Source organism: Petromyzon marinus, chromosome 20 (assembly GCF_048934315.1).
Source record: "Petromyzon marinus isolate PM22_M1 ecotype Great Lakes invasive population chromosome 20, UKy_Petmar_22M1.pri1.0, whole genome shotgun sequence".
NCBI lineage: Eukaryota > Metazoa > Chordata > Hyperoartia > Petromyzontiformes > Petromyzontidae > Petromyzon > Petromyzon marinus.
In genome coordinates, this window is record NC_133686.1 from 5,764,956 (window position 1) to 5,786,731 (window position 21,776).

The 21,776-nt window shown below is 43.2% G+C and overlaps 1 protein-coding gene across 1 annotated transcript in view; it reads right to left on the reverse strand.

Annotated features, from left to right (window-relative positions):
- The window catches only part of ST3GAL2 (ST3 beta-galactoside alpha-2,3-sialyltransferase 2), a 99,603-nt gene that overhangs the window by 15,703 nt on the left and 62,124 nt on the right, over window positions 1-21,776 (reverse strand). Inside the window, exons 4-6 of the mRNA XM_032957686.2 lie at window positions 17,285-17,478; window positions 11,580-11,759; window positions 4,083-4,128 (exon numbers count right to left, since the gene is read on the reverse strand). Coding sequence (XP_032813577.2) covers window positions 4,083-4,128; window positions 11,580-11,759; window positions 17,285-17,478 — 420 coding nt within the window. The remainder of the gene's footprint in view (window positions 1-4,082; window positions 4,129-11,579; window positions 11,760-17,284; window positions 17,479-21,776) is intronic.

The window sequence follows — 21,776 nt, forward strand, 5'->3', positions numbered from 1 at the left end:
TTTCCTAGACACATTTGCACACCTCTGTGGTGGCTGTCCTCACTTAAATCACGCTGACAGCGTAACAAAGCCAGGCTATAAGAGCAATTGTTGTGCGGGTCTCTACAGAACAAGACATTATAAGCTGTGCTTCTCTCACGATGGGCTTTGAAATTACCGCCAGGCATGCAAACACAGTGCTGCATGAGTAATAGGCACTTTCAAAGTTAACAGAGTTAAAGGAAATAGACATTGCCACTGGCATAAAAATGATGCACTGTTATAGGTTAATGTTTTTTTTAAACTTAACACTTAAGCGTGCTTGGCACATTTGTACCGCTTACCTGTAACGGCACTGGCAATGTTTATGCCACATCTCGATGGGGTAGTTATCCTGGGGGGGGGGGGACCCCTTCTGCAAATTACTATTCATATTACTATTTTCCACGATTTATTTATTTAAAGGACCACTTTGAACATCCATAAGTAAAGCGCACAATAATGTAGTGCGCAATTACCGCTCTATTTAGTTGTCTGTATTCTATGAATGCCTAGCTACAAATGTGAATTCAAACTACCGAGTAATCCTAATCCTTAAAGGATTCTATAATGAATACAGATTGTAAATATAGTATTCCGCATTCTACAGGCTTGCTCTGAACTCAGGAACAACTTAGACCCCAACTCCCATTTCAAGTTTAAAAAAAATAATATTGAATCGAAATGTGATACAAAATTCCAAAAATGTATTATCAAATCGCTGAGGGAGGTAAAGAATTCCACCCCTGAAGGATACTGGTTTTGCTATACAAAGAGTATTAAATAATTAAATGCAATTAATCAAGTGTAATAAATCTTACTTCGCAAAACACAAAGGCACATCGTTTGGTAATAATGTGGGTTGCCTACGTTTCCAAATGTGCATGTGGACAAATACAAAGATGAAGAATGAGGACACTTAATTTCCTCACCACGAAGAAGTGTCGTGCTTGTATCATCCATACAGATTGTATTTTTCGGCTTGATGTTTTGTCAAATGGCATTCGAATATATAACCGTGGACCAAAAGCACTATTACATTTTGATTGTATTCCATTCACGAATTGCATTTTTATTTTCCTGAATTATTCTCTCACAGTGGAAGAGATGAGAGTTTGATTGCTTTTACTGTGAATCTGTGGAAAAAGCTGGGTGATATTGATTGAGTACGTGAAAAGCAGAACTATCAGACTGCAGGACACAACCTCTGCAATTTCATTTAACTTATTTTCTCTTTTTATGCTCCTCAAAGCACCAAAAATAAATTACTGCAGCTCGAGTAACCATCCAATCAACGTAACTCATAAGACATCATATCTCTGTGACCTGAATAAAAATTGTAGCCAGGGAGACAATTATCAGAAATCATTTTTTTTTTGCTGGGCAGCAGCTTTGGAAACCTCATTTGTTGAAAATACGACCCCGCTCACAAGGACCATCCACACTCGGTGGTTTTATTCTAAACAAGAAAAACAGCAAATCTGGCCGTTTCTCGTGCTCTCCATACACCCCCTGGGTCAATGAACACCGAAGCACAGAGAGCTATAATAATTATTACACGCTCATATTTGTTCCATCCAAGTCAAAAGATGTGTAATATTAGCCGCCACACCCCACCCCCTGCCTGGCCAACTGGCCTCATAGACAATGGCATATATTCATAAGAGCAATTTCTGGACCGGTTTTGGACACATCAGCACATTGGTGTATTTTGCACAAGTCCAGAAGACTAAGTTGTCCAATCGGTTAAAATAAACACGTGTGTTATTTATGCCGAGAGGCCTGTTTACTCCCTGAATTGCTTATAATTATCCACAATATATGTTAATGAGTGTATTTAATGTACCAAACGATTGTTCATAACAAGAGTGTCAACAACATATCAACCCCATTGTTCCAAATAATTGTGAAAAATGTTTAACGTTGTTCACTTCACTGTTACTCCCGCGAACTTCACGATTATTGATATATTCCTCCATATCAAGAAACTATTTCAACTAAACTGACTGTTTCCTACTCTTTGGTTCTTTCGGTAAAGTCACGTAGGTATAAAATAATAATTACACGCTCATATTTGTTCTATCCAAGTCGAAAGATGCATATATATAAAGATGCATATTTTTATCCGCCACACGCCCCTCTAGCAGCGCTCCACTCCCCCTACCCCACACCCCCCTCTCTCTATCTCTCCTCCCTTGCTCCTCCCCCCTCTCTTACCTATATAGCCTCTTGTCACGGCAGCCCTTTTGCCCACTTCAGCAATTGTTTGCTGCTGTGGTTGTCCCCACCTGATGACGGGCAATGGTGTTGCGCCCGAAACGTCGTGATTTACCGAAAGAACCAGTCACGAAAACTTCAAATCTAGATTGATGGTATCCTCTCATCCGTTACCGTATTCAACCACCGAATTTTCAGAACAAAACACACCTTCCTCCTTTACTCCCTCGTACAGAAAAAAGCAACTGTGCGTGCGAAATCTTCCAAAGTTCCCGTGACCTTGCTCAATGTGCCACAGAAGTTCTTATTGGCATTATTATCATTAATGTTCTCCAATCCTGGCCACATTGCATTATAATCCTCGAGGCCTGTGATCAGTAAATGCGATAAAGGGAAACAATTTAACAATAAGTAGGGCTTCCGCGACCAATGTTATCACTAATAGAGGTTTTTGGGTTAGATCGCGTAAATATAAATGTGTCGTTAAACCCGCCACCACCCGACACAGCCAATTAGTAAGGTTTGTCACGTAAGCAGAACGTGCCAATTCGTTACTAGTACAGCACACCGGTGGTGTTGGAGAGTAAACCCACAATTTGAGTACGACGTTTCACCAGTAATTACAACCAGCATCATCAGACGACAGCCACAGTTGTGGAAAAATCATCCTGCTTTGGTCTTAAATAGAGGGATAAAAGTGATGTCTTCACCTGGGAGCCAATCAGGTGCGAAGGCCAAAGTGGGGGGGGGGGGGGGGTGTAAAATAAATGTAATTTATATGCCGGTCTGCTGTACGAGTAACGAATTGCCACGATTTGTTGACGTTACAAGCTTTACCAATTGGCTGTGTCGGGTGGTGTCAGGTGGTGGCGGGTTTAATGACACATTTATATTTACGCCATCTAACCCAAAAAAAACTAATTTATTATGGAAGGGAAACAACATTCGGCAAAAAAATTTGAGGTGTTGGATGTTTAGGCACTAAATCCACTCAACATTGGCTACTTATTTGTCCTTGATTATCTCGGGCCCTTTTCAAAATGACGGCCATCCCCTAAAAGCCACGCTGGGCATGACGAGGCCGAGAGTGCCGATGACATCATCACGCCCCGCCCACCACCTCCCGTCCAGCGTCACAGGTGGGATTACAGGGGTAAAACTTGTTTTCCCAAATATTGTTGCGTTTTTTTAAGCGGGCAATCCAACTGATGAATGGTGGACGTGTCGATTACAGAAAATCTGACTCAAACATCGGAAATGTTATTTATTTAGTTATTTTACATATTCATCTGCACACCACTGTGAGATAATAAGGTGGTTGTTAAACGTTTAGCGAGCCAAAAAATCTCCACCAATTAGCCAAAGAATGCACACAAGCAACACCATCATTGTTTTATGTTTACTTTCTTAGCTCTACAAAATTTATTTTAAGAATAACAAAATCTATATTAATATGGTTACAATGATGATAACAAAAATATTGTAAAAAATAAATTATATTACGTGGATAATTTACATACCATTAAAATCTCCGACAATTTTTTCCTCTTTTAATAAACAATCATTATTTTTAATATTCTCCAACTGTACTAGGCATAACAGACAAGACAGAAAATTAATAAGGGTATAGTTACATTTCATTTGGGGCTTCAACAACATTCATTACGTACAGTACTTTATCCTCCACCGGTCCAGCAATTTGGTTGAGAATTAATCTTTGGCAGTCCCTTCAATCACGTGGTCGGTCATTAATACACGGCAGTGTTATTGTGAAATGTTAAGCTTCTAAAGAAAGCATATACATTTAAACGGAGTGTGATTTTAATTAAAGTGTCGGTGTGTCTTACCTTGTCCTTGTCTACGCTGAGAAACCGTTTCACCGGAGCGTACGTACTGCCAAAACAAACAGCAACACACATTTCAAGTTACGGCTCCTTCTCGGTCAGAATCAGAAACTTGATTGATACCAGAGGAATCTGATGAGCTATGAAGCCCCTTTTTTACAGATGTCCAGAGGTTTTACAGGAGAGGCTCGCAGCCTCATGGTGACTAAATAGGCATCAGCACCCTTTGTTGGGACATCGCTGCCACTTTTCACTTAAAATGTATCCCCAATCAGTGTAGATTAAGTTCAGGCGCACATCCCATTGTGAGCATGCATAATGCGATTTCCATGCAGATGACCGCATAAAGACAGTCACCAAGCGGAAGAGCCATCAGCGGCACCGCATGGCTGAGCACTTGGCCCGCCGCTCTGAGCGAGCAGTTACCAGCTCGCTTGATTGGCTGCAGAAATTGGAGGAGCATCTCAGCCATTTTTTCAAGGTTAGACCCAAGTAATAATGGCACCTACTTTATAAAGATTTACTCCCGGGTCCCATCACCCTGTGGAGGAACGTTGCTCATTTTAAAATCTAATTCAGTGCGGCGGAATTCGTGCCTTCGTGTTAGGATCATCAACCACCCGTGGCAGACTCTCACTTTAATACGTTTACATGGGCCAAGGTTTTGAAGCGGCCCATATGATGAGAATAACAAAAATGCAGCATCGGCAGCTAAGACTTCAAAACAACGTGCATCCGTGGCTGCGCTGATGCAGCGGTAAATAAATAAATAAGCCCTATAAATAAGAGTGCATCGATTCACCTGCCACTTGCAAGTGTCATCCGTCTGCCTTGAAATACTGCGCCTCAAAAGTTATTAGTCAAAACTTGTCCAGGTTTATTGACCATCCCCAGCGCTATTTTGAGTGCTGCATTTTTCATGACGCACTGACGGTGCACCGAGGGGAATTCTGTATGCAGACATGCACGGACACGCTACACCCAATCCAATTCCAAGTGGCATGTTACCGACGCTACACACGGTGCACACGTACCCCATCTCTGCACACAAGCGGTGCAGAGAATCACCTCCCCTACCTCGGTGGTTCATAGATTTCATAAACATCATGCAGTAGAAAGGTAAAGGTGCGGCATAGTAATGTATTGGTCAAGCCACTGCTGGTGAAAGGGCCTTCACGAGAGGGTGCCGCGGTGGCAAGATGTGAACTACCTCGCCTGGTATACAAGAAGTCGTGGGTTCGATCCCAACCCTGACACCTGTATATTTGGAGTTTGCATGTTCTCCCCGTGACTGCGTGGATTTTATCCAGGTCCTCCGTTTTTTTTTGCCCACATTTATAATCAACTAGATGGATGCGTGACGTCAGCAAGCACACTGCGTAACGCTTCCGCATGCGGTTGACATCACAGATGTGACGTCACTGCTCACTTGCCGTGCAAAATATATCCATTATTGCGCCCCACCCCCTCCCCCCCAAAAAAATATACAAAAGTCTATTTTTATACTTTTTGCATTGTGTACAGTCTGGAAGCTACCCACATGCCCAATTTCAAGTTTTTTTGCATGTCGGGAAGTATGCTAAACATTTCTAACAGACACACATATTCACAAATTTCCCTATTCTATATATAGATACCCGTTTAGAGTATTTGGCTGCACCTATAAATTTCCACGAGATAAACCACTTTGCTGAGTCATCATGTGTGGCAAGGTCGCTTCTGAAAAAGAACTATATAGCTCAATGGGCCTTGTAATAAAATAAAATATAGTTTAGTTTAAGGTGCTCTAGAGAATCCCTTTCGGGAGGCTATTTGGCCTACTCTTCCATTTTCATCAGACATCTTGAAAGAGGTGGGAGCAACCACACTTTACCCCACCACATGTGCTGCCAATCAATTAACTGCCGTGCACATGTTTACACTGCTGGGTGGATGGAGGGGGTGGGTGATAAGAAATGTGCCCGATGTTTCAATTGCAGCGGCCCGCCAGATCAAACCCTTGACCTTTGGATTGCAAGTCCATTGTGCAACCATTGTGTAACAGCAGCAACTTACACCATAGTTGCAACGTACAGTAAATGGGTTTTAAAAACATTGATTCATACACATACTAAATTCAATGCACCGTTACACACAGTTTACTCCTCTGCTACATACAACACAAGCCTCTTCAACAATAACAAATAGTATGGCTTGACTGATAAACTAAATTGCTAATATTCTTAGCTCTTTCGGTAAAGTTACGTTGAAGGGAAACAATACAATAATAATATTTTATTGTTATATATATTTTATTATTTTATTGTTTCCCTTCAACGTGACTTTACCGAAAGAGCTAAGAATATGAAGTACTGCAGTCACGAAAGCTTTAAATAAAAAATTTAATTGCTAATACACAAAATTATACCGATGTATTAGCCAATGCAATAATGATGATTAAACGTGACCACAACATGATGTATTAACGTATCCATGATTAGATATAACACTCCATTTAATAAATACATCTTAATCGTCTCCAGCAATATTTGTTGTGGTCAAAGATAGAAACGCACTGGCAAGCAGTGGTCAGAGGATATAAAAAACAGGGCCCTTATTTTATCTCAATACTCAATTTATTCTATTCCATGTCCTCTTTCAGCATGTGAAACTGGGCAATTGTGCCACCTGACAGATGTGGCAGCGTTGGCAGTACCACCAAGCACCCACCGCAGCAGCGTGCATACACATGGTACTGTCCAGCACTGTATACTGCAGTCTAAAAATATAAATGCCTGACAATTTTTAGTGCATTTTTTTCACTTGAACTTCGCCGATACACTCGGGAAGTTGAGTCAACCTGTGGTGGAGAGGATTTGGGGCTGACAGTCTTTAACACAAAAAAAACATCCTTCACTTTCTCTGTTCACAGAGTTATGGCGTGTAATGGAAGCATGGATTTTTTTTTGTTATCACAGCAAGGCAACATCTGAATAAATAAACTTGTAAAAAATAATCTTAAAAGATGTTGCATTCCAGGTACCGGCGAAGACACCGGAGCCGGCCTAGGACACGCTGGTGGGACTATGTCGCTCAGCTGGCCTAGGAGCGCATGGGAATTCCCCAGGAAGAGCTAGAATATGTGTATAGTAGTGTATAGTGTAGTGTATAGTAGTGTAGCTTATTGTAGTGTATAGTGTAGTAGTATAGCATAGTAGTGCATAGGAGTGTATTGTGTAGTATATAGCAATGTAGTGCTGGAGTCTGTCACCAGGGAAAGGGAGGTCTGGACCGCCCTACTTAACATACTGCCACCACCACCCTCACCAGGACAAGTGGACTGAGAAACAAACAATGAAATTCAAAATGCAAAAACAATCATCACAACCGAGCTCAGATATCGTTGCCTAACAACTAAAATCTCAATTCTAACCGAGCATCTGTATGATTGCCCAAGAGCAAATATGCTTTCTGAGTCATTTTATCAGAGAGTAAACTGGAAACCACCTGGGGTGGTAAATTCTGTAGTGGCACCAATGTATTTTAAACGACCAATAAAAGTTAATTATATGAACGACTGTTCAAATGAGAATGTTATCCCATATCACCTTTATTGACCACATATAAATAAAGCTCCCGCACGTATATCTGATGCCTAATAACGCTCGCCACGCACCCATACAGGATACATCGTGATTCAGAACCGCGGCGCTGATTTTGAGCACAAACGCTGGCAACATGCTTATTTTTGTTCACTAGAATCGTGTCTTTGTGCATTTACTATCTTTGGCGAGCCCGTGCTCTATTTGTGCAGCTGTTCTGTGTTTGGTGGCAGCTGCTTCCTCCATGACTGTCCACTGACAGACACTGTGCCTCTGACGGTCTGAAACTCGGACAGAGATGCAGATCAGCGCCACTGCGCCTGGCCAACATTTAGAAATTCCCATGAAGAGCACAATATATGCGGTTTCTTTCATCCCCCCCCCGCCACGATTGTTTTTCTCCTTTCTATCGTTAACCTGGTACACAGGCATGCCAACGTTTTCTTCAATAGAGCAGAGCAGAAGCAGCGGAAAAGAGTGAAAAATGTAACTCGCGGGATGACGCGGCGGTTCTACTTGCGGACGCTATACGGAGTCGCGTAAAGAAATACGTGTCGCGTGAACATTCACGCATGCACGACTCCGCATGGACATTAAACGTGAGCGCGACTACGAGACTAAATGGATATGTGGGGGTTTCTTGACTTTTTCTGTTTTTTGGGAAAGGCTCCAGTTGCGAGGCCGAGAACCATTAGAGCAGCCGGGCCAGATTAAAGGAGCCCTGGCTTCAGGGGCCACAGTCCAGGGCCTTGGATTTTGAGGGAGCTCGAAAATATATATACACGTACTTCTTTACAAAGGTTGAAACTGCAATACTGCAGCACTATGATAAATCCTAAAACGTAATTTGGTCATTAATGTCACGGCATCACCAAGTGTATTGCTATAGTCCTGGGCAGAAATCAATATAGCTGTATTTGATTTAACCTGGATTGCATAGAAATTAAATGTTAAAGGTAAATAACAATGGAGTGTTTGAGCATTGTGCATGGGTGGTGATAAAATAGTGGTAGGAAGGAAATTAATATAAAGAGCAGCTCCCAAAACTATAACAGCCCTGGGCCCCATCACACTAAACTGGCCCTGCACAGGAGATGATGAAGGCTGGAGTCAAGGCCTTTAACACAAGGCCAAATGCCGCATCCTACAACCATTTATAACACAACAGACATTCACCCAGGCTTCAGATTAAAGGCCCTGACAAAATGTTAGATGAGGCAATCGTTACTTCCCCGGTGAGCGCTTTCTCACGTTGCCACATCACGACTGTAATGCTGACACGCGCGCTGTGTTCCGACAGACCAACACAGATGTGCCTTCACATCTGTGACTCAGCAGCTTTGCACGTGTCTACCTCAATGTGCTGGGACTGAAGGTCTTCTTTAGGGACCAACAAGTTCAATATCCGCTATCTTCCGCAGCCTCAATGCAATATGAAAAGGCTTTAAAGGCGTGCTTTCAGTTATGTAAAAAATATATATAAAGCGGTATTTCAGAGTTGTTTTTTTATGGCAGTGCAAGAATTCCAATGTGGTTAGCAACCGAGCCTCCTGCTATACCCATAGGTCTGCACAAACATTCTGCATTTGTTATTAAAATATATATTAATTCGCTTACTAAAAATAATCTGAGGGGCGTTAAGAAATCAAAATAATAATGGCTAAATCCACCTCTCAAAAGAAAAACCCACCATGGTAAATTGTGTTTGATGACAAACAATTTAAATGTTTTGCCCAGCATGCTGGTTAGATAATCCCCATGCAGATGTCCAGTCGCAGTTTAGGAAAATCTTGGGACAAATGAACAACAGGCCCGTTGGCATTGCACATTTACCCATTCGTCTACGGGACGGAGGCCAAGTGCATGAGCAGCAAACCCTCCTATCATCCAATAATGCCTTCTTTTCATCTCCACTGAAAAGTGAGCAATGCGCATGCAGAGAAAGTGGCAGAGGGGGGGAAATAACAGCAACTGAAGACCGCACTATTTTTTTTTACTGAATTACAATCCATCAAAGACCAGGATTAAGGGTTAAGAATTTAAAAAAATATGTGCCCCGCGTTTTCACCTACGCTACCTGTCATTTAATTAAATCCTTTAAGCCGGAGAACTGTCGAGGTGAAGGAAGGATTAGGGGATCTCTAGCCAACATTTATTTTCCAATAACGGCCACAACTGTTTTCCCAGTTCACTGTGAGATGAGCAGAGGGATCAATCTGCTTCTCCAACCAAGGCCGCTGATTAACGTCGTTTTGATGCCCGGCCACAGACGGTCGGCACCATGCAAGGCAGCAGAGGACATATACGATTTCTACATTGGCAGTAAATGCCCCCCCCCCCCCGCTGTAAAATATATATTGAGCCATTCGCAGCTCGAATCAGGCTCACGGCTCCACATGCCGAGCTGGGCTACGCTACAGGGCGGCATGAGAGGAGACGATCTCGTTTAATTATCGGCTGCATGTATTTCGCAAGACTCGCTCGCGCTATTAGCTGCGCGTCAAAACATATGCCGTGTTGTGAAAACTAGACCACTACCGTAAGAGTTTAATCATTTTAAGATTGCTGAGTATATGCTACATCGCAAGACTGTAAACTCTGGCCGCTTGCTTGGGGGAGGCTTTCATCCAGCAGTGGATTGACCATGGCTGATGATTATGATGAGTAAATACGAAAGTGTGTACCGTTGCATTGATTCATCAATGGAAATATTATTGTGTTCACGATACAGGCATCGAATTGTACTTATAAGAATATATGGATTTTGGTGCCGTGTGTTGCATGAAAAAACATGTTCATGTAAACATTGCAGGCTCTAGTTGCTAAGTATTCACCAGAAAGGGAAAAAATATATTTTTTTAAATTACCTGAATTGAGACCCTGATCTGTGGTAATGCATCAACTTGCGGGAAAGACGAATTATTCACTGCCAATAAATGAAAATAATTTCTCTCTCAAATCTCAGTCCTCGCAACCCACTGCACGGTGGCTTTCTGTGTTAATACAGCAGATTCAAATTAACATCGAGAACTCGACATGCCTGCGTGTACACAGGTTCCACGTGACGCAGTGCAGCGTGAATTGCTTAGCACGCCATGTGGGACTGCCTGACGATCATCGGGCGCATGCAGCGTGGATCGAGTTTCATTTGTATTTGAATGGGGAGTAAATTGGTGAACGCGGAAAGATGTGGCACTGTGGTGGATCGCGAGGGCTTTGGAGTTTGGGAAACCCTGCTCGAAACACATGGCAGATATGTACATTGGTACAATGGTGAGCATGGACACCACGTAATACAAGGGTGATATCAGGGATGCAATCTAAGAGCAAGGTGCTACTCCTGTGAATCTGATTACTGGCAATTTCACTTCTTCTGTGCCAGGGCACAGCTGCTAAGATTTAAAATGCAACTCAAAATGTGCTGACAAACAGCTAACGTTTTCCCTTTGCCATTTCCCTGCATCAGCCCTGAAAGGCTTGCTTCCACCTCAATGGGCGAAGGACAGGAGTGTACAAAGTAATTTGTCAATCGCACCCCATTCGACTTGGACGGCTTGTGCGGTCAACTTGATGCACAGCACAGGCCCTCGAACAACAACGATGACACTCAGTTGAACCTTGCACAAACATCTCAAGCAAAGCCAAGGTGTGTGGCTTCTGAGCACGAATTAGGGCCATGCAAATGGACCAGCACTAATACCAAGCCAAGAGAGCACAGCTCAGTGGGGTTCACAAATAGAATTACAAGTCTGCGCCTATTTATTGTTTTAATCACCGTCACTCCTGTTATCACGCGCAACGTCAAAGGCAATCTCAAAATCGCTTCTGAGCCCGGCTCCTTGCAGGCTTAACGGCGACCCACATGGACGAATCCGCTGAGCGGCGGACACGAGAAAGGGTGCGTGCATGTGACACTCACAATCGTATTTCACCGGTGGACAGGGCGCTGGCGATCCACATGAGGTCCAGCACCTTGAAGGGCACAAGCACGAAGCTGACATTGGCCGGCAGGTTCTTGGCGCTCTCCGGGTACATGAAGTGATGCGTCGTGCGTGCCCCGACATCAGTTTCAAAGCCCAGGGTTGGCGCTTGGTTAATCCTGGCACAGCACGCAGACACACACGCAAGGTTCAACAAAGTTATGGTCAAGCGCGCTCGCCGCTCAGCCGATTTACGCTGCGTCGATGATTCTATCCATGCCGTGTCGATGGTTCGATCCCACAGCCGTCCAATTAGATATTAATAGAATTTCAAAATGGACCACATGCTCTAATTGCGAAAAATGCTCTGTTGTAAATCGTTGTTCAAGATCGTGGAATGACTACATCGTGACTGCCATGGTACTGTTCCCATGAACCTCACTCGTTGGTTCCTCCAACATCTATGTTGAGGACTCAGTCTACCAGACTGACTGTTTCATGTCATCCACACACTGCAGATCACAACTCTTCTCTTTATGCTTATCTTTTCAAACTGCTCCACTTCAGCATTCCCTCTATCACAGCAAAAGGAATGTATGTCAAGGACTAGTCAGATGGAATGAAACGGGTTTGGTTTTTAACAGTGTTGTCTATTTTCATTTTATGGGCCAACACTTCGAACATTAATAATTATATTAGTTGCTGTGATCACGTGGTTTTCATGATGAGTCCTCTTGTTTTTTTAGGTTGAGTGAGACTTGTGGGGTTTAACTGGAATCCTAATTGGAAAATGGGACATCAGTAATTTAGTCTCAAAACTTTATCAATAAGGTGTTGCCTGGTATATTCGGCCAGTTTTTGTTTTAGCACTTTTGAGATCAGGTAGAAACTAAAGAGTCAGGAGAATATTCAGCTTCAGGAAATTATGTTTAAACATTGCATTGACAAATCACTGACATAAAAAAACAGTGCTACAATATACACACGTGCTATATCTCAAACAACGTCAGTGCCATATCTCAAATTCGTGCCGCTCAAGTACAAAATAACATTAATAACCACCTGTGTTTGACCACCACACTATCCCTTGTAATGGAGGGGGGGGGGGGGGTGGGCGAAATGCAATTCCAAGTACTGTAGAATCGAACTGCAATCACAGAATAGGCAGACTTGCACACTATAACACGCGCCGTTTATGCGTAAATGCGCCAACGTCCCCCAAGGCCGCTCTCAGGCTCAACATACGCAATAAGCCTTAAAAACAATTGGGCATTGACGGCACAATGCATGCTGCCACTGTAAAGACTCCGGTCTCCAGAGTGCCGTTACATTTCGACCACCTGTTCTCGTGACAATACCGTCTCATGTGCTGTAAAGGACATCTTTAAAAAAAACCGATATGAAAAATATTTTACCAATAGCTTCCTTTGTTGCAGCCGGATACAAATATCACTTGCTGTTCACGAGCGCACTGTGGCAGGCGTGGAGACGATTACCTGATCATGAACGACAGTTGGCTTACTTATTCACGTAGAGGAACTATCGTGGAGTAACCTTTGTTTGGTCCTGCCGCTAGGTATATAAAAAAATATCACGCTGCGGAGCAAAGGCAGACTTGCAGGAGCAGATTTTTATTTTCAAGAATCAGTTTGGCATTGCCTACCCAGTACCAAAGTCACTTCTACACAATTGTTGGCCAGAAATGCATTGTTGTGCAGATAACTACAGTGGAAAATTACATATGAGCAATTGCTTCCACCTCAATGGGCATAAATAATCATACACGTAATTTCGTGTCGAACTTGGGACGCATTTTTTTCCCGGAGATAGTTCTTCCCTATAAACACCAGGCAGTTCACCAATATTGATTCATACAAACGAGATTCTGCTGATGAAACACTGCATTTCAAAACCGGGTCACAGTTTGCTTGTGGTAAACCAATGTGGCAGACACGGTGCACTCCTCCTAGAAGGCCGTGCATCTTGCACGGTTGGCTACGTACAGTGCGAAAGAAGTTCAACATATATACATACATGAGTTGCGTAACAAAACTAGAATTTGTTTATGGAGAGAGACAAAAAAAATGGACATTTATTTTCAAAAAAAGCAACACAGCACCCCGGCGTGACGTCCTTTTAACGTGAGCAATGGGGGAAGACGACGACGATCTCCTCGCGGTCTTCCCGGCCGTGCGTGGAAACACAACGGACGCCATCAAATCGGTGACCGAGCAATCGCTACGATCGTCCTCCCGGCCAGAAAAAACGACGGCGACGAAGGAAACGTCCCCCACGGGGACCACGTCCGACATGTCGATCGGATCATCGCTGCTGCGAAGCACGCAGGAAAACATCACAGGGATGTCGAATGTCTTCCCAAACTCAACAGTGATGACGTTTTGCCAGTCGCTCTTCAAACGCCGCACGAAACAAAGAACGCGAGCCCTGCGAAGGCAAGGGCAGGCGCGGTCCGCGCGCTGCGCCGGCCGCGCCTGCATCGCAGTGCCCCCGCGCACACGACAACTCGGAATCTCCATCGTAAATCGAGTGAGAAAACTGGCATTTCAAACGAGCGTCTGCAGCTGCGCCAGCCAGCGCCACTTACGCGGCTGGGAACGCCTGGGAGCCAGGGCGCGCTTGCCGCTGGGCCCAATCGTGCGGACCCGGCCGATGATCCACCTCGAATCGCGGTGCGACGTCAAACGATTAAACTTCGCTTAAAGGCCATTTCCACGGGGAAAAAAAATGATGCAACGGAGAGAGAAGCCAATGAAGGCAACATCCCGCACCACAAGCGTGATTCTGGGCTTTTACATGTATTGTTTATAAATGCTTCCATTGTTACAGGCAGTCGGTTGAGGCATATTAAGGAGCCATTACCGTCACGATGTATAATAAAGCGTGACGTTGTTCTCAGGATTTCGCTGCGGCGGAAACTGACAAAATGAGCATTGTTTATATCACTTTGTCATTTTAGCACTCGTATTCTTTCTTGCTTGCAGCGTTTGTTTTACTGAATCTGCTCAGGTTTGCTTCAGTGTAATGAGTCCTCATTTGCATCGCACCGAAATGCCTTTCTCGGGTGCAGCTTAAGTAACACACAGTGTGTGGTAATGTGTTGGGGGCAAATTAGAGATAGCGACAGGCACTTTGTGTGAAAAATGCAGCCGAGCTAAGTAGTAAAAATGGAAACGTGTGACGGGTTTTGCGTTATTTGATTTACTTAATGCAGTCCCTTTGTGACCCTCTGTGCACGACTGCACGGTGTTTAATAACCCCTCGCACTGCAGTGGTCCCCACAGATGTCACGGTCACTTGCAAAAGGCTAATGCGTCACCATAACGGCAAATGGAATTCATAAAATCGAATGTATTAACGTTTAATTTTGCTCATTCACAGCCTATGAAGACTATTTTGCCATGAGGTTAAATGTATGTGGAACAATTAACGATAAAAAAAATACTTTCCATTATCCAATGAACTTACGTAAAATGTAGGCCTGGACTTATTGCACGATTAACTATTTTTATGATTATTCTAAAAATTTGAGTTCGTAAACCAAAAATAACAAAGGCAATGCCTTTACGAAACGCAAACTAATCTTCGAGCATGACTATTCAGAGGAACGCTTTGGCAGTCACACTCAAACATGTATACAATGACAAAAAATATATATTAATAAAAAGCAAATAAGCACAATTCATCAATCATGGAAAAACGTGTTTTTTTAGTTGTGAACAGATGAACTGTTTTACTCCAGGGATGACGTTCAAAGGGCTCTTCACTTTAAGCAAGCCTATGAACAATGAGCATTGTAATTATACTGTACATAGTCCCCAGTATGCATGTCAATTTTCAATTCATAAGGATTCCCTTCATGTTATCCTCCATTTTCATAAACACACAACAGTGTGTGTGTGTGGATGCACGCAGGTGGGAGCGGTGACACTGTAGTTAGCGCACTGCCCCGTGAACCGAGTGACTGAAGTCCGATTACCGGTTACCGCCAAGATCAATGACAAACATCTGAACTTGTCCTCGGCCTCCCTCTACGTTGACTCGTGTTGGTGTGAAAGCATCAGCGCTGGGGAAACAGTTACGGCTCGGTATGGTGCTAGCGACAACAACTCGTCCACCATACTGCCCTTAACTGGTGCTCGCGAACAACACTCATCCGAACAGTCTGTCAAGGCTTCAAAGGAAGAATAAAAAAAAAAGCTATAATTTAGTCAAGAAACAAAAAAAGTTTTTCTTTTTAAGTTTGCGTGCCATTCTCAATGATGTTGGCAAGGGATATAATGCAAAACTAGATCAACAGATTATCAGAACACACGTTGGCTACCGGTAATAGCGTTCAAATATCAGCCGCTAAGGGTCGGTGAGATTAACTAGCACATTAAATTGCAGTTTCCCTCAGGGAACGGGGCCCAATCGTTTTGCTCAGTAGCTGGAGCGTGTGCTATGAAAAACACATAACGCAGCTGGGCACAACACGGCATGTGATTATGTTTCACGGTGTTGTGGTTTTGTGTATTTCTTTTCAAAGAAGGTTGTACCAAAAAAAGATTACAGCTCTTTGTGCACTTGCGAAAATGTCCATAAAACGGGCCTTGTTAAATGCAAGTGATGTTCACGCACTTTTCAAATGAAGGACAATTTTAAATGAATACAAAATGTGTGGAAATCAAATCGAACGGAAAAAAAAACCTCTTCTGTTCAAACGAGATTCTAGATGGGTTGTGAAGCATTCAATTACTTGAGACAGTTAGGGCTCGGTAAAAGCCTTACAACAGGGCCCTTGGCAAGGAAAGACATGTCCAACTACATCTCAGTGGAATCTCCCACAATGTCCTGGCATGTCGTTGTAGCGCCCAGGTCACCTTGACACTCGTGTGAGCGTGAAGGAGCCAATGCGGTCACCACCTTCAATGGTAAAGTGGCCCAGTGGAATGATGTAAACAGACTTTGCACAATACTGACAATTCACACACAAGAAACCATCTCAAGAGTAAGTGCCCAACCTTGGTTGGAGAGTATTAAAAAGGAACTCGCCAAATCAGTCTTCCGAGCACGAATAAAGATGTATTTTAATGGCTGCAGTACTGTATATCTTTCTGAAGTGGCCTGCACCCACGGTATAAAAAAGCCAGCGATTTTTTGCCTGCTGAAATTATAATAGTAATGAGAGCAATTCATAACTTATCTGTACAGTATTGCCACACTGGCTCACAAGACTCTTTTTAAGGAGGTTCCTGTATTGGGTTTTCATTTTAAGATTTTTCAGCCGCTCAATAATTATTGTTTATGCATGCGGAAGGAAACCAGAGCACCCGGAGATATAACCTACGCACGCAATGGGGGCAAAACTCCCTCCCCATACAGATGGAAACAGATGAAAATTCATCCACTGGCTGTACTGGGTTACAGGCAGCCAGGCAAGTGTAGTGTAGCCACCACCGCTCGAGCTTGGAGGCGGTACTCATTCCCTGTTTACAATGCTGAGCCAGTGGGTGGGTTTCCACATTCCTTTGGCGCGGGTGAGTCGAGCCATTGAAGGAACAACTACCGCTGACTTCCCCGCAACGTGGTACTCGCTCTATTTGACCCCGCAGGGGATGTTGGGTCGAGTCAAGCCCCGTCCAAGATTGAACCGTCAACCTTGCTGACAGCGAGCCCCCTAGATCGGACGCAGCGTGCCGCGTACCTCATGACAAAGTCGTGCTGGTCGATCTCCTTGCCGCCGCCGGCCCCGAGCAGGTTCCCCGAGTTGCCCACGACAGCGCAGCGGCGGCAGCGCGCCCATCCGTGGTCCTGGTACGGGTTCTGGCCAGGGATGATCTCAAACAGATGGTTCAGCACCGTCCTCAGGTCCTGCGCCTTGTATTGCGACTGTAGCGACTGAAGCGAGAGAAATGAAAGGAAAAGGCAAGGTCAACATAAAAAGGGCAAGGTCACAAAAAAGGGCAGAAAAGGTCAAAGGTAAAACAAAAATTCACCACATGATGTGGGCGGTCCTCATCCTTCAAAGTTCACATCCGCGATCGCGCAAGGTGAACTTTAACATTGCCTCACGGTCAAATGCATTCTAGACGAGCATTCAATTTAACGTGGCAATATTGCCGACATTCAAATCACCTTCAATTGGCCTGAACTCATCAGGTTGCAGAAGCTAAGCACATTTAAGCCAGAATTGTTCTTTTAGATATAGTGTAAAAACCTAGTTTTATCCATTGGCTTTTCCTGTAGTACGATTGGATTTTACCCCTCCTGCAAGTGTAATTATTACTGGAATTTATCATATCGTGTCTGCATATTGCAAGCGGAGCTTTTATTGTTATTATTGGCTTCTAATTAACTTTGGTTTATCAATACTTGTGCAGTGAGTACAGTTGTTTTTGTATGTACAGCACTTTTGAGATATTTAGATATGAAAGGTACAATATGAAATAAAGATCATTATTAGTACCTGAATGGGACACTGACTGGGAATTCCCAAGTAATGTAGCTTGCGATGTGAGGTGGCTTAGAGATGGCGGTGGAGTAATGGATTCACAAGTCTGTTATGGTCTTCTATGCGGATAGTTCGTGGAACCTAGGTTCCTCCCACATGCTAAATACTCATTCATGGAACTTGCCAAACATCCTCATACAGGATCCTGCTGCAAAGGAGTCTTGAGACTCAGCGATGCTCTTGTGAGGAAAAACAAATCAAATTCTTGTTCACATCTGTCAACACTTAAGAATATTATTACTACTTTAACATTCAAGTGGAATGTCAGTGGCCACAGTAGCAGTAACAGTGTACACAGAGGTTAAGAATTGACCCAAATTACATTCAAAATATTTAGCCCACACTCTCACATGATGAAAGTCACGATGACTAATACAAGTCATTTGCTTCCAAAGCCCAACCAAGTTTAATTAGCTCACTGTAGTTGCCATCAATTTTCATGACGTGTCTTTTTCATGCTTAAAAAAAAGATGTAAATTTCAGGAACTCTAATCGAATTATAAATTATCCTAACGTACAAAAATTAATGAATAAAATATGGGTTTTAAAATTGCTCAGAATTTTAAATTGCAAATCGTCATCAGAAATGAAACAGAGGTTGAGCAGAGGTGAAACTGTTTGTTGGAGCACTGCAAACTGTGAACCTTCACACATCAATTTAAATCCCGGTCAATCCTGACATCAGTCGCAAGGGTTGTATGTGAACCACGAACCTGAACCAAGCAGCGAGGTGAAGTATGGTCCATCAACGCTTATGCCAAAAGGCATGGGGTTAAAGCTTAATCCAGCAGTGGATTAGCAAATGGCTCAAACTTTTACATGCGAGACAGATGCAGTTCACGAGCATGTAACGGTATTATATAATCTTGATTTGAAGCTTTCGTGACGGCAGGAATCCATACTCTTTGTTTTTTTCGGTAAAGTCACATAGATAGAAAATTAATAGATCACGATGTTTCGATCGCAACACAAGCAACCGTCATCAGGTGAATCAAACAAAGCAGGAGAACTGCTGATGTAGGTATTATATAATTATATTTAAAGATTAATAAAACGTGGGGCATCTATGTACTGCACCATGCATTATTTGTCAACGATTCCTTTGTACTCATTCAACGTTTCCCAATAAAAAAAAAACATTTTATTCCAGTTGTATTCGTGCTGAGCCGACTGTACCCAGCTCATGCCCTTTAAAAAAAAAATGCCTGCACGGAAAGAACGCAAAAAAATATATATGCGTGTACTTCACCATGTTTCATAAAACACGTTCAAATTTGTGCACAACGGAAAGTTTGCTTTGCCGGTCCATTACATGGGAACGGCAGCTCTTCTGATGAGCTTCAAGAGAGATCGACCGTTCAAATCCTGTTCCAAGTCCCGCACAAACGTGCGACGCCTGCTTGCAGCCGGGAGGTCAAGCGGCAGCTTTACATTATCACTGTTTACGTTACTGATTAACAGGCTGGACATTATGGTCAACCTTAAGCACTCGATCCTGGGTCGGTCGTTAGGCGGCCGGGAGGACACACGGGAGGTGACGGAACGATGGCACCCAACGTTCGGTTCGCAGCACCGGGTCGTCGTCGGCAGGACGATTCTCACCGTTGCCATCCAATGAGTTAATTGCGAGCAATTTAAAAAATTGAGACAACCGCGCAATGAACATTTTTATGAATGCTCAAGTTCTCGCAAGCAATGAGCGACACCATGACACTCCTGCAACCAGCTCCAACCGGTAACAATTAAAACCCTGCTGCAAACACTACATTTCGACAGCACGCAAATAACTATAGCGTAGAAAATAGAACTTAACTTTTACGTTGATAAAAATGACAGTGTCTGAGGTAGGGCATTTTTCCATCGATCGCTTGTGACAGCCCTCACTCATGGCTGTCACAAGCATCCTTCCCTTGAAGATGCAGGTTATAAACAAAAGACATCTGCTTGGTATAGAAGGGGGGGGGGTTATTTAATGCAATGCTGCTGTGTGGGAATGGTGTGCAGCAGGACAGGATGCATATGGATGCCTACGTCCACATGTGTGTGTGTGTGTGCACATCTGTCATCGCTAAATTAATGGCCCTGTGCAAGTCACATTTCATGAAATGGAAAAGGGGGGGGGGGGGTCTCTTTTAAAACGAATAGCCTACCGGCGCCATACCTCATACATTAATCCGCAGGGGGCTCAGTGGAAGGTGTTCGTTATTTGTTCAATAAGTGATCCAGATGTGGCCGGGTGGCTGAGGGGTCAGACCGTTAAGATGACAATCCTGGGTTCGAAACCGGGTTTTTAGTCACCTGTGTACTAAACTGTATTTCCAAGTGTATAGCGTGGTGACGATCTCAGCCCAATAACCTGTGACTGCACAAAAACACTTATATTTAACTGTGGATTTTCACTTAATTTGGTAAAATTCCAGCTCCTAGGATTAAAAACCATAATGCATCCGTTTGACTACAAAGTGACAATCCTTTCTCTGTAGCATGGCAGTGGGAAAGCACAGCGCCCCCTAGTTGGTGGATAAATGATTATTTGAAGGAACATCAATGTCAGAAAATATCTCCTTGTATGGATCATTCTCTAACACGGGGCACTGCTTTGCTTCTTACAAATAGATTGTCGACGTGACCCCGATAGCCTCAGATTTGCACGATTTGCTACATACGGTGCAAAATATGTTTAACATACATACATACATAGCACTGTCATAATATAATTTTAGTAAAAAAATGTACTTATACAAAAAATGTATGCAGTCTACCTCTGAAATATACCATAAACAAGCACTGCCTCATAACACTGTGCTAAAAAAACCAATGGTGATGAGAGAAATATATCTTCGGAGCAGAGAAAGACGACATAAGATAGTGAATTCGAGTAAAATACAATACTGCTTTAAAGGATTGCTGTTAATGTACTGTTGTAGAGTAATGTACAGCCAGTGTTGAAGCATTAACAGGTCCCTGCAGGGTTGGCTGGTAGGAACATTGGAATTTTGCGCAACTTTATGACATTGTTACGCATTCCTGTTACGTGACTTCCAAATGTTGGGTGCAATTAGACATATCAAGTCTCTGCGCTGTCTATTGCTGATTTTACACCCAACAGCACGAGATTTCACTTCGTTAAAGTATTGAAAGGGGACGGACGGACGGACACATTAATCTATTGCAGGCTGGTACACTCAGTTTACAACTTCGTTCCTATTCTTAGCTCTTTCGGTAAAGTCACGTTGAAGGGAAATAATAAAATAATAATATATATAAAACAATACAAATTCTCACGACGTTTCGACCATAACACAAACGGTCGTCATCAGGTGTGCCGGTTAGCATTTACTTATTTATTTTTAAACGGTGTGTTTGTTTATTTATAAAAATGACAGCGCCACGCGCAGCGATTTGGCAGTTTATTTAGGACTAGTCCATCTATGTTCTGAAAAGAGGAGGGGGGAGACGAAAAATTAATGTATGCTGTCTGAAAGCCACTGTAAGCGTGAACAATCAATTAAGACCTGAAATGGTTTATCAAATCCTTCCAATGATTGCTAAGCCAGAATCCATCTTCTCGGTTGAAATTGTCTCTGTGCTTGTATATGTGGATAGCCTCATGAACGAATCTCTCAACCAGTAAAATAACATTCCATTCTGACGAGACGAACTTTAATCAATTCTCCTGCACGCA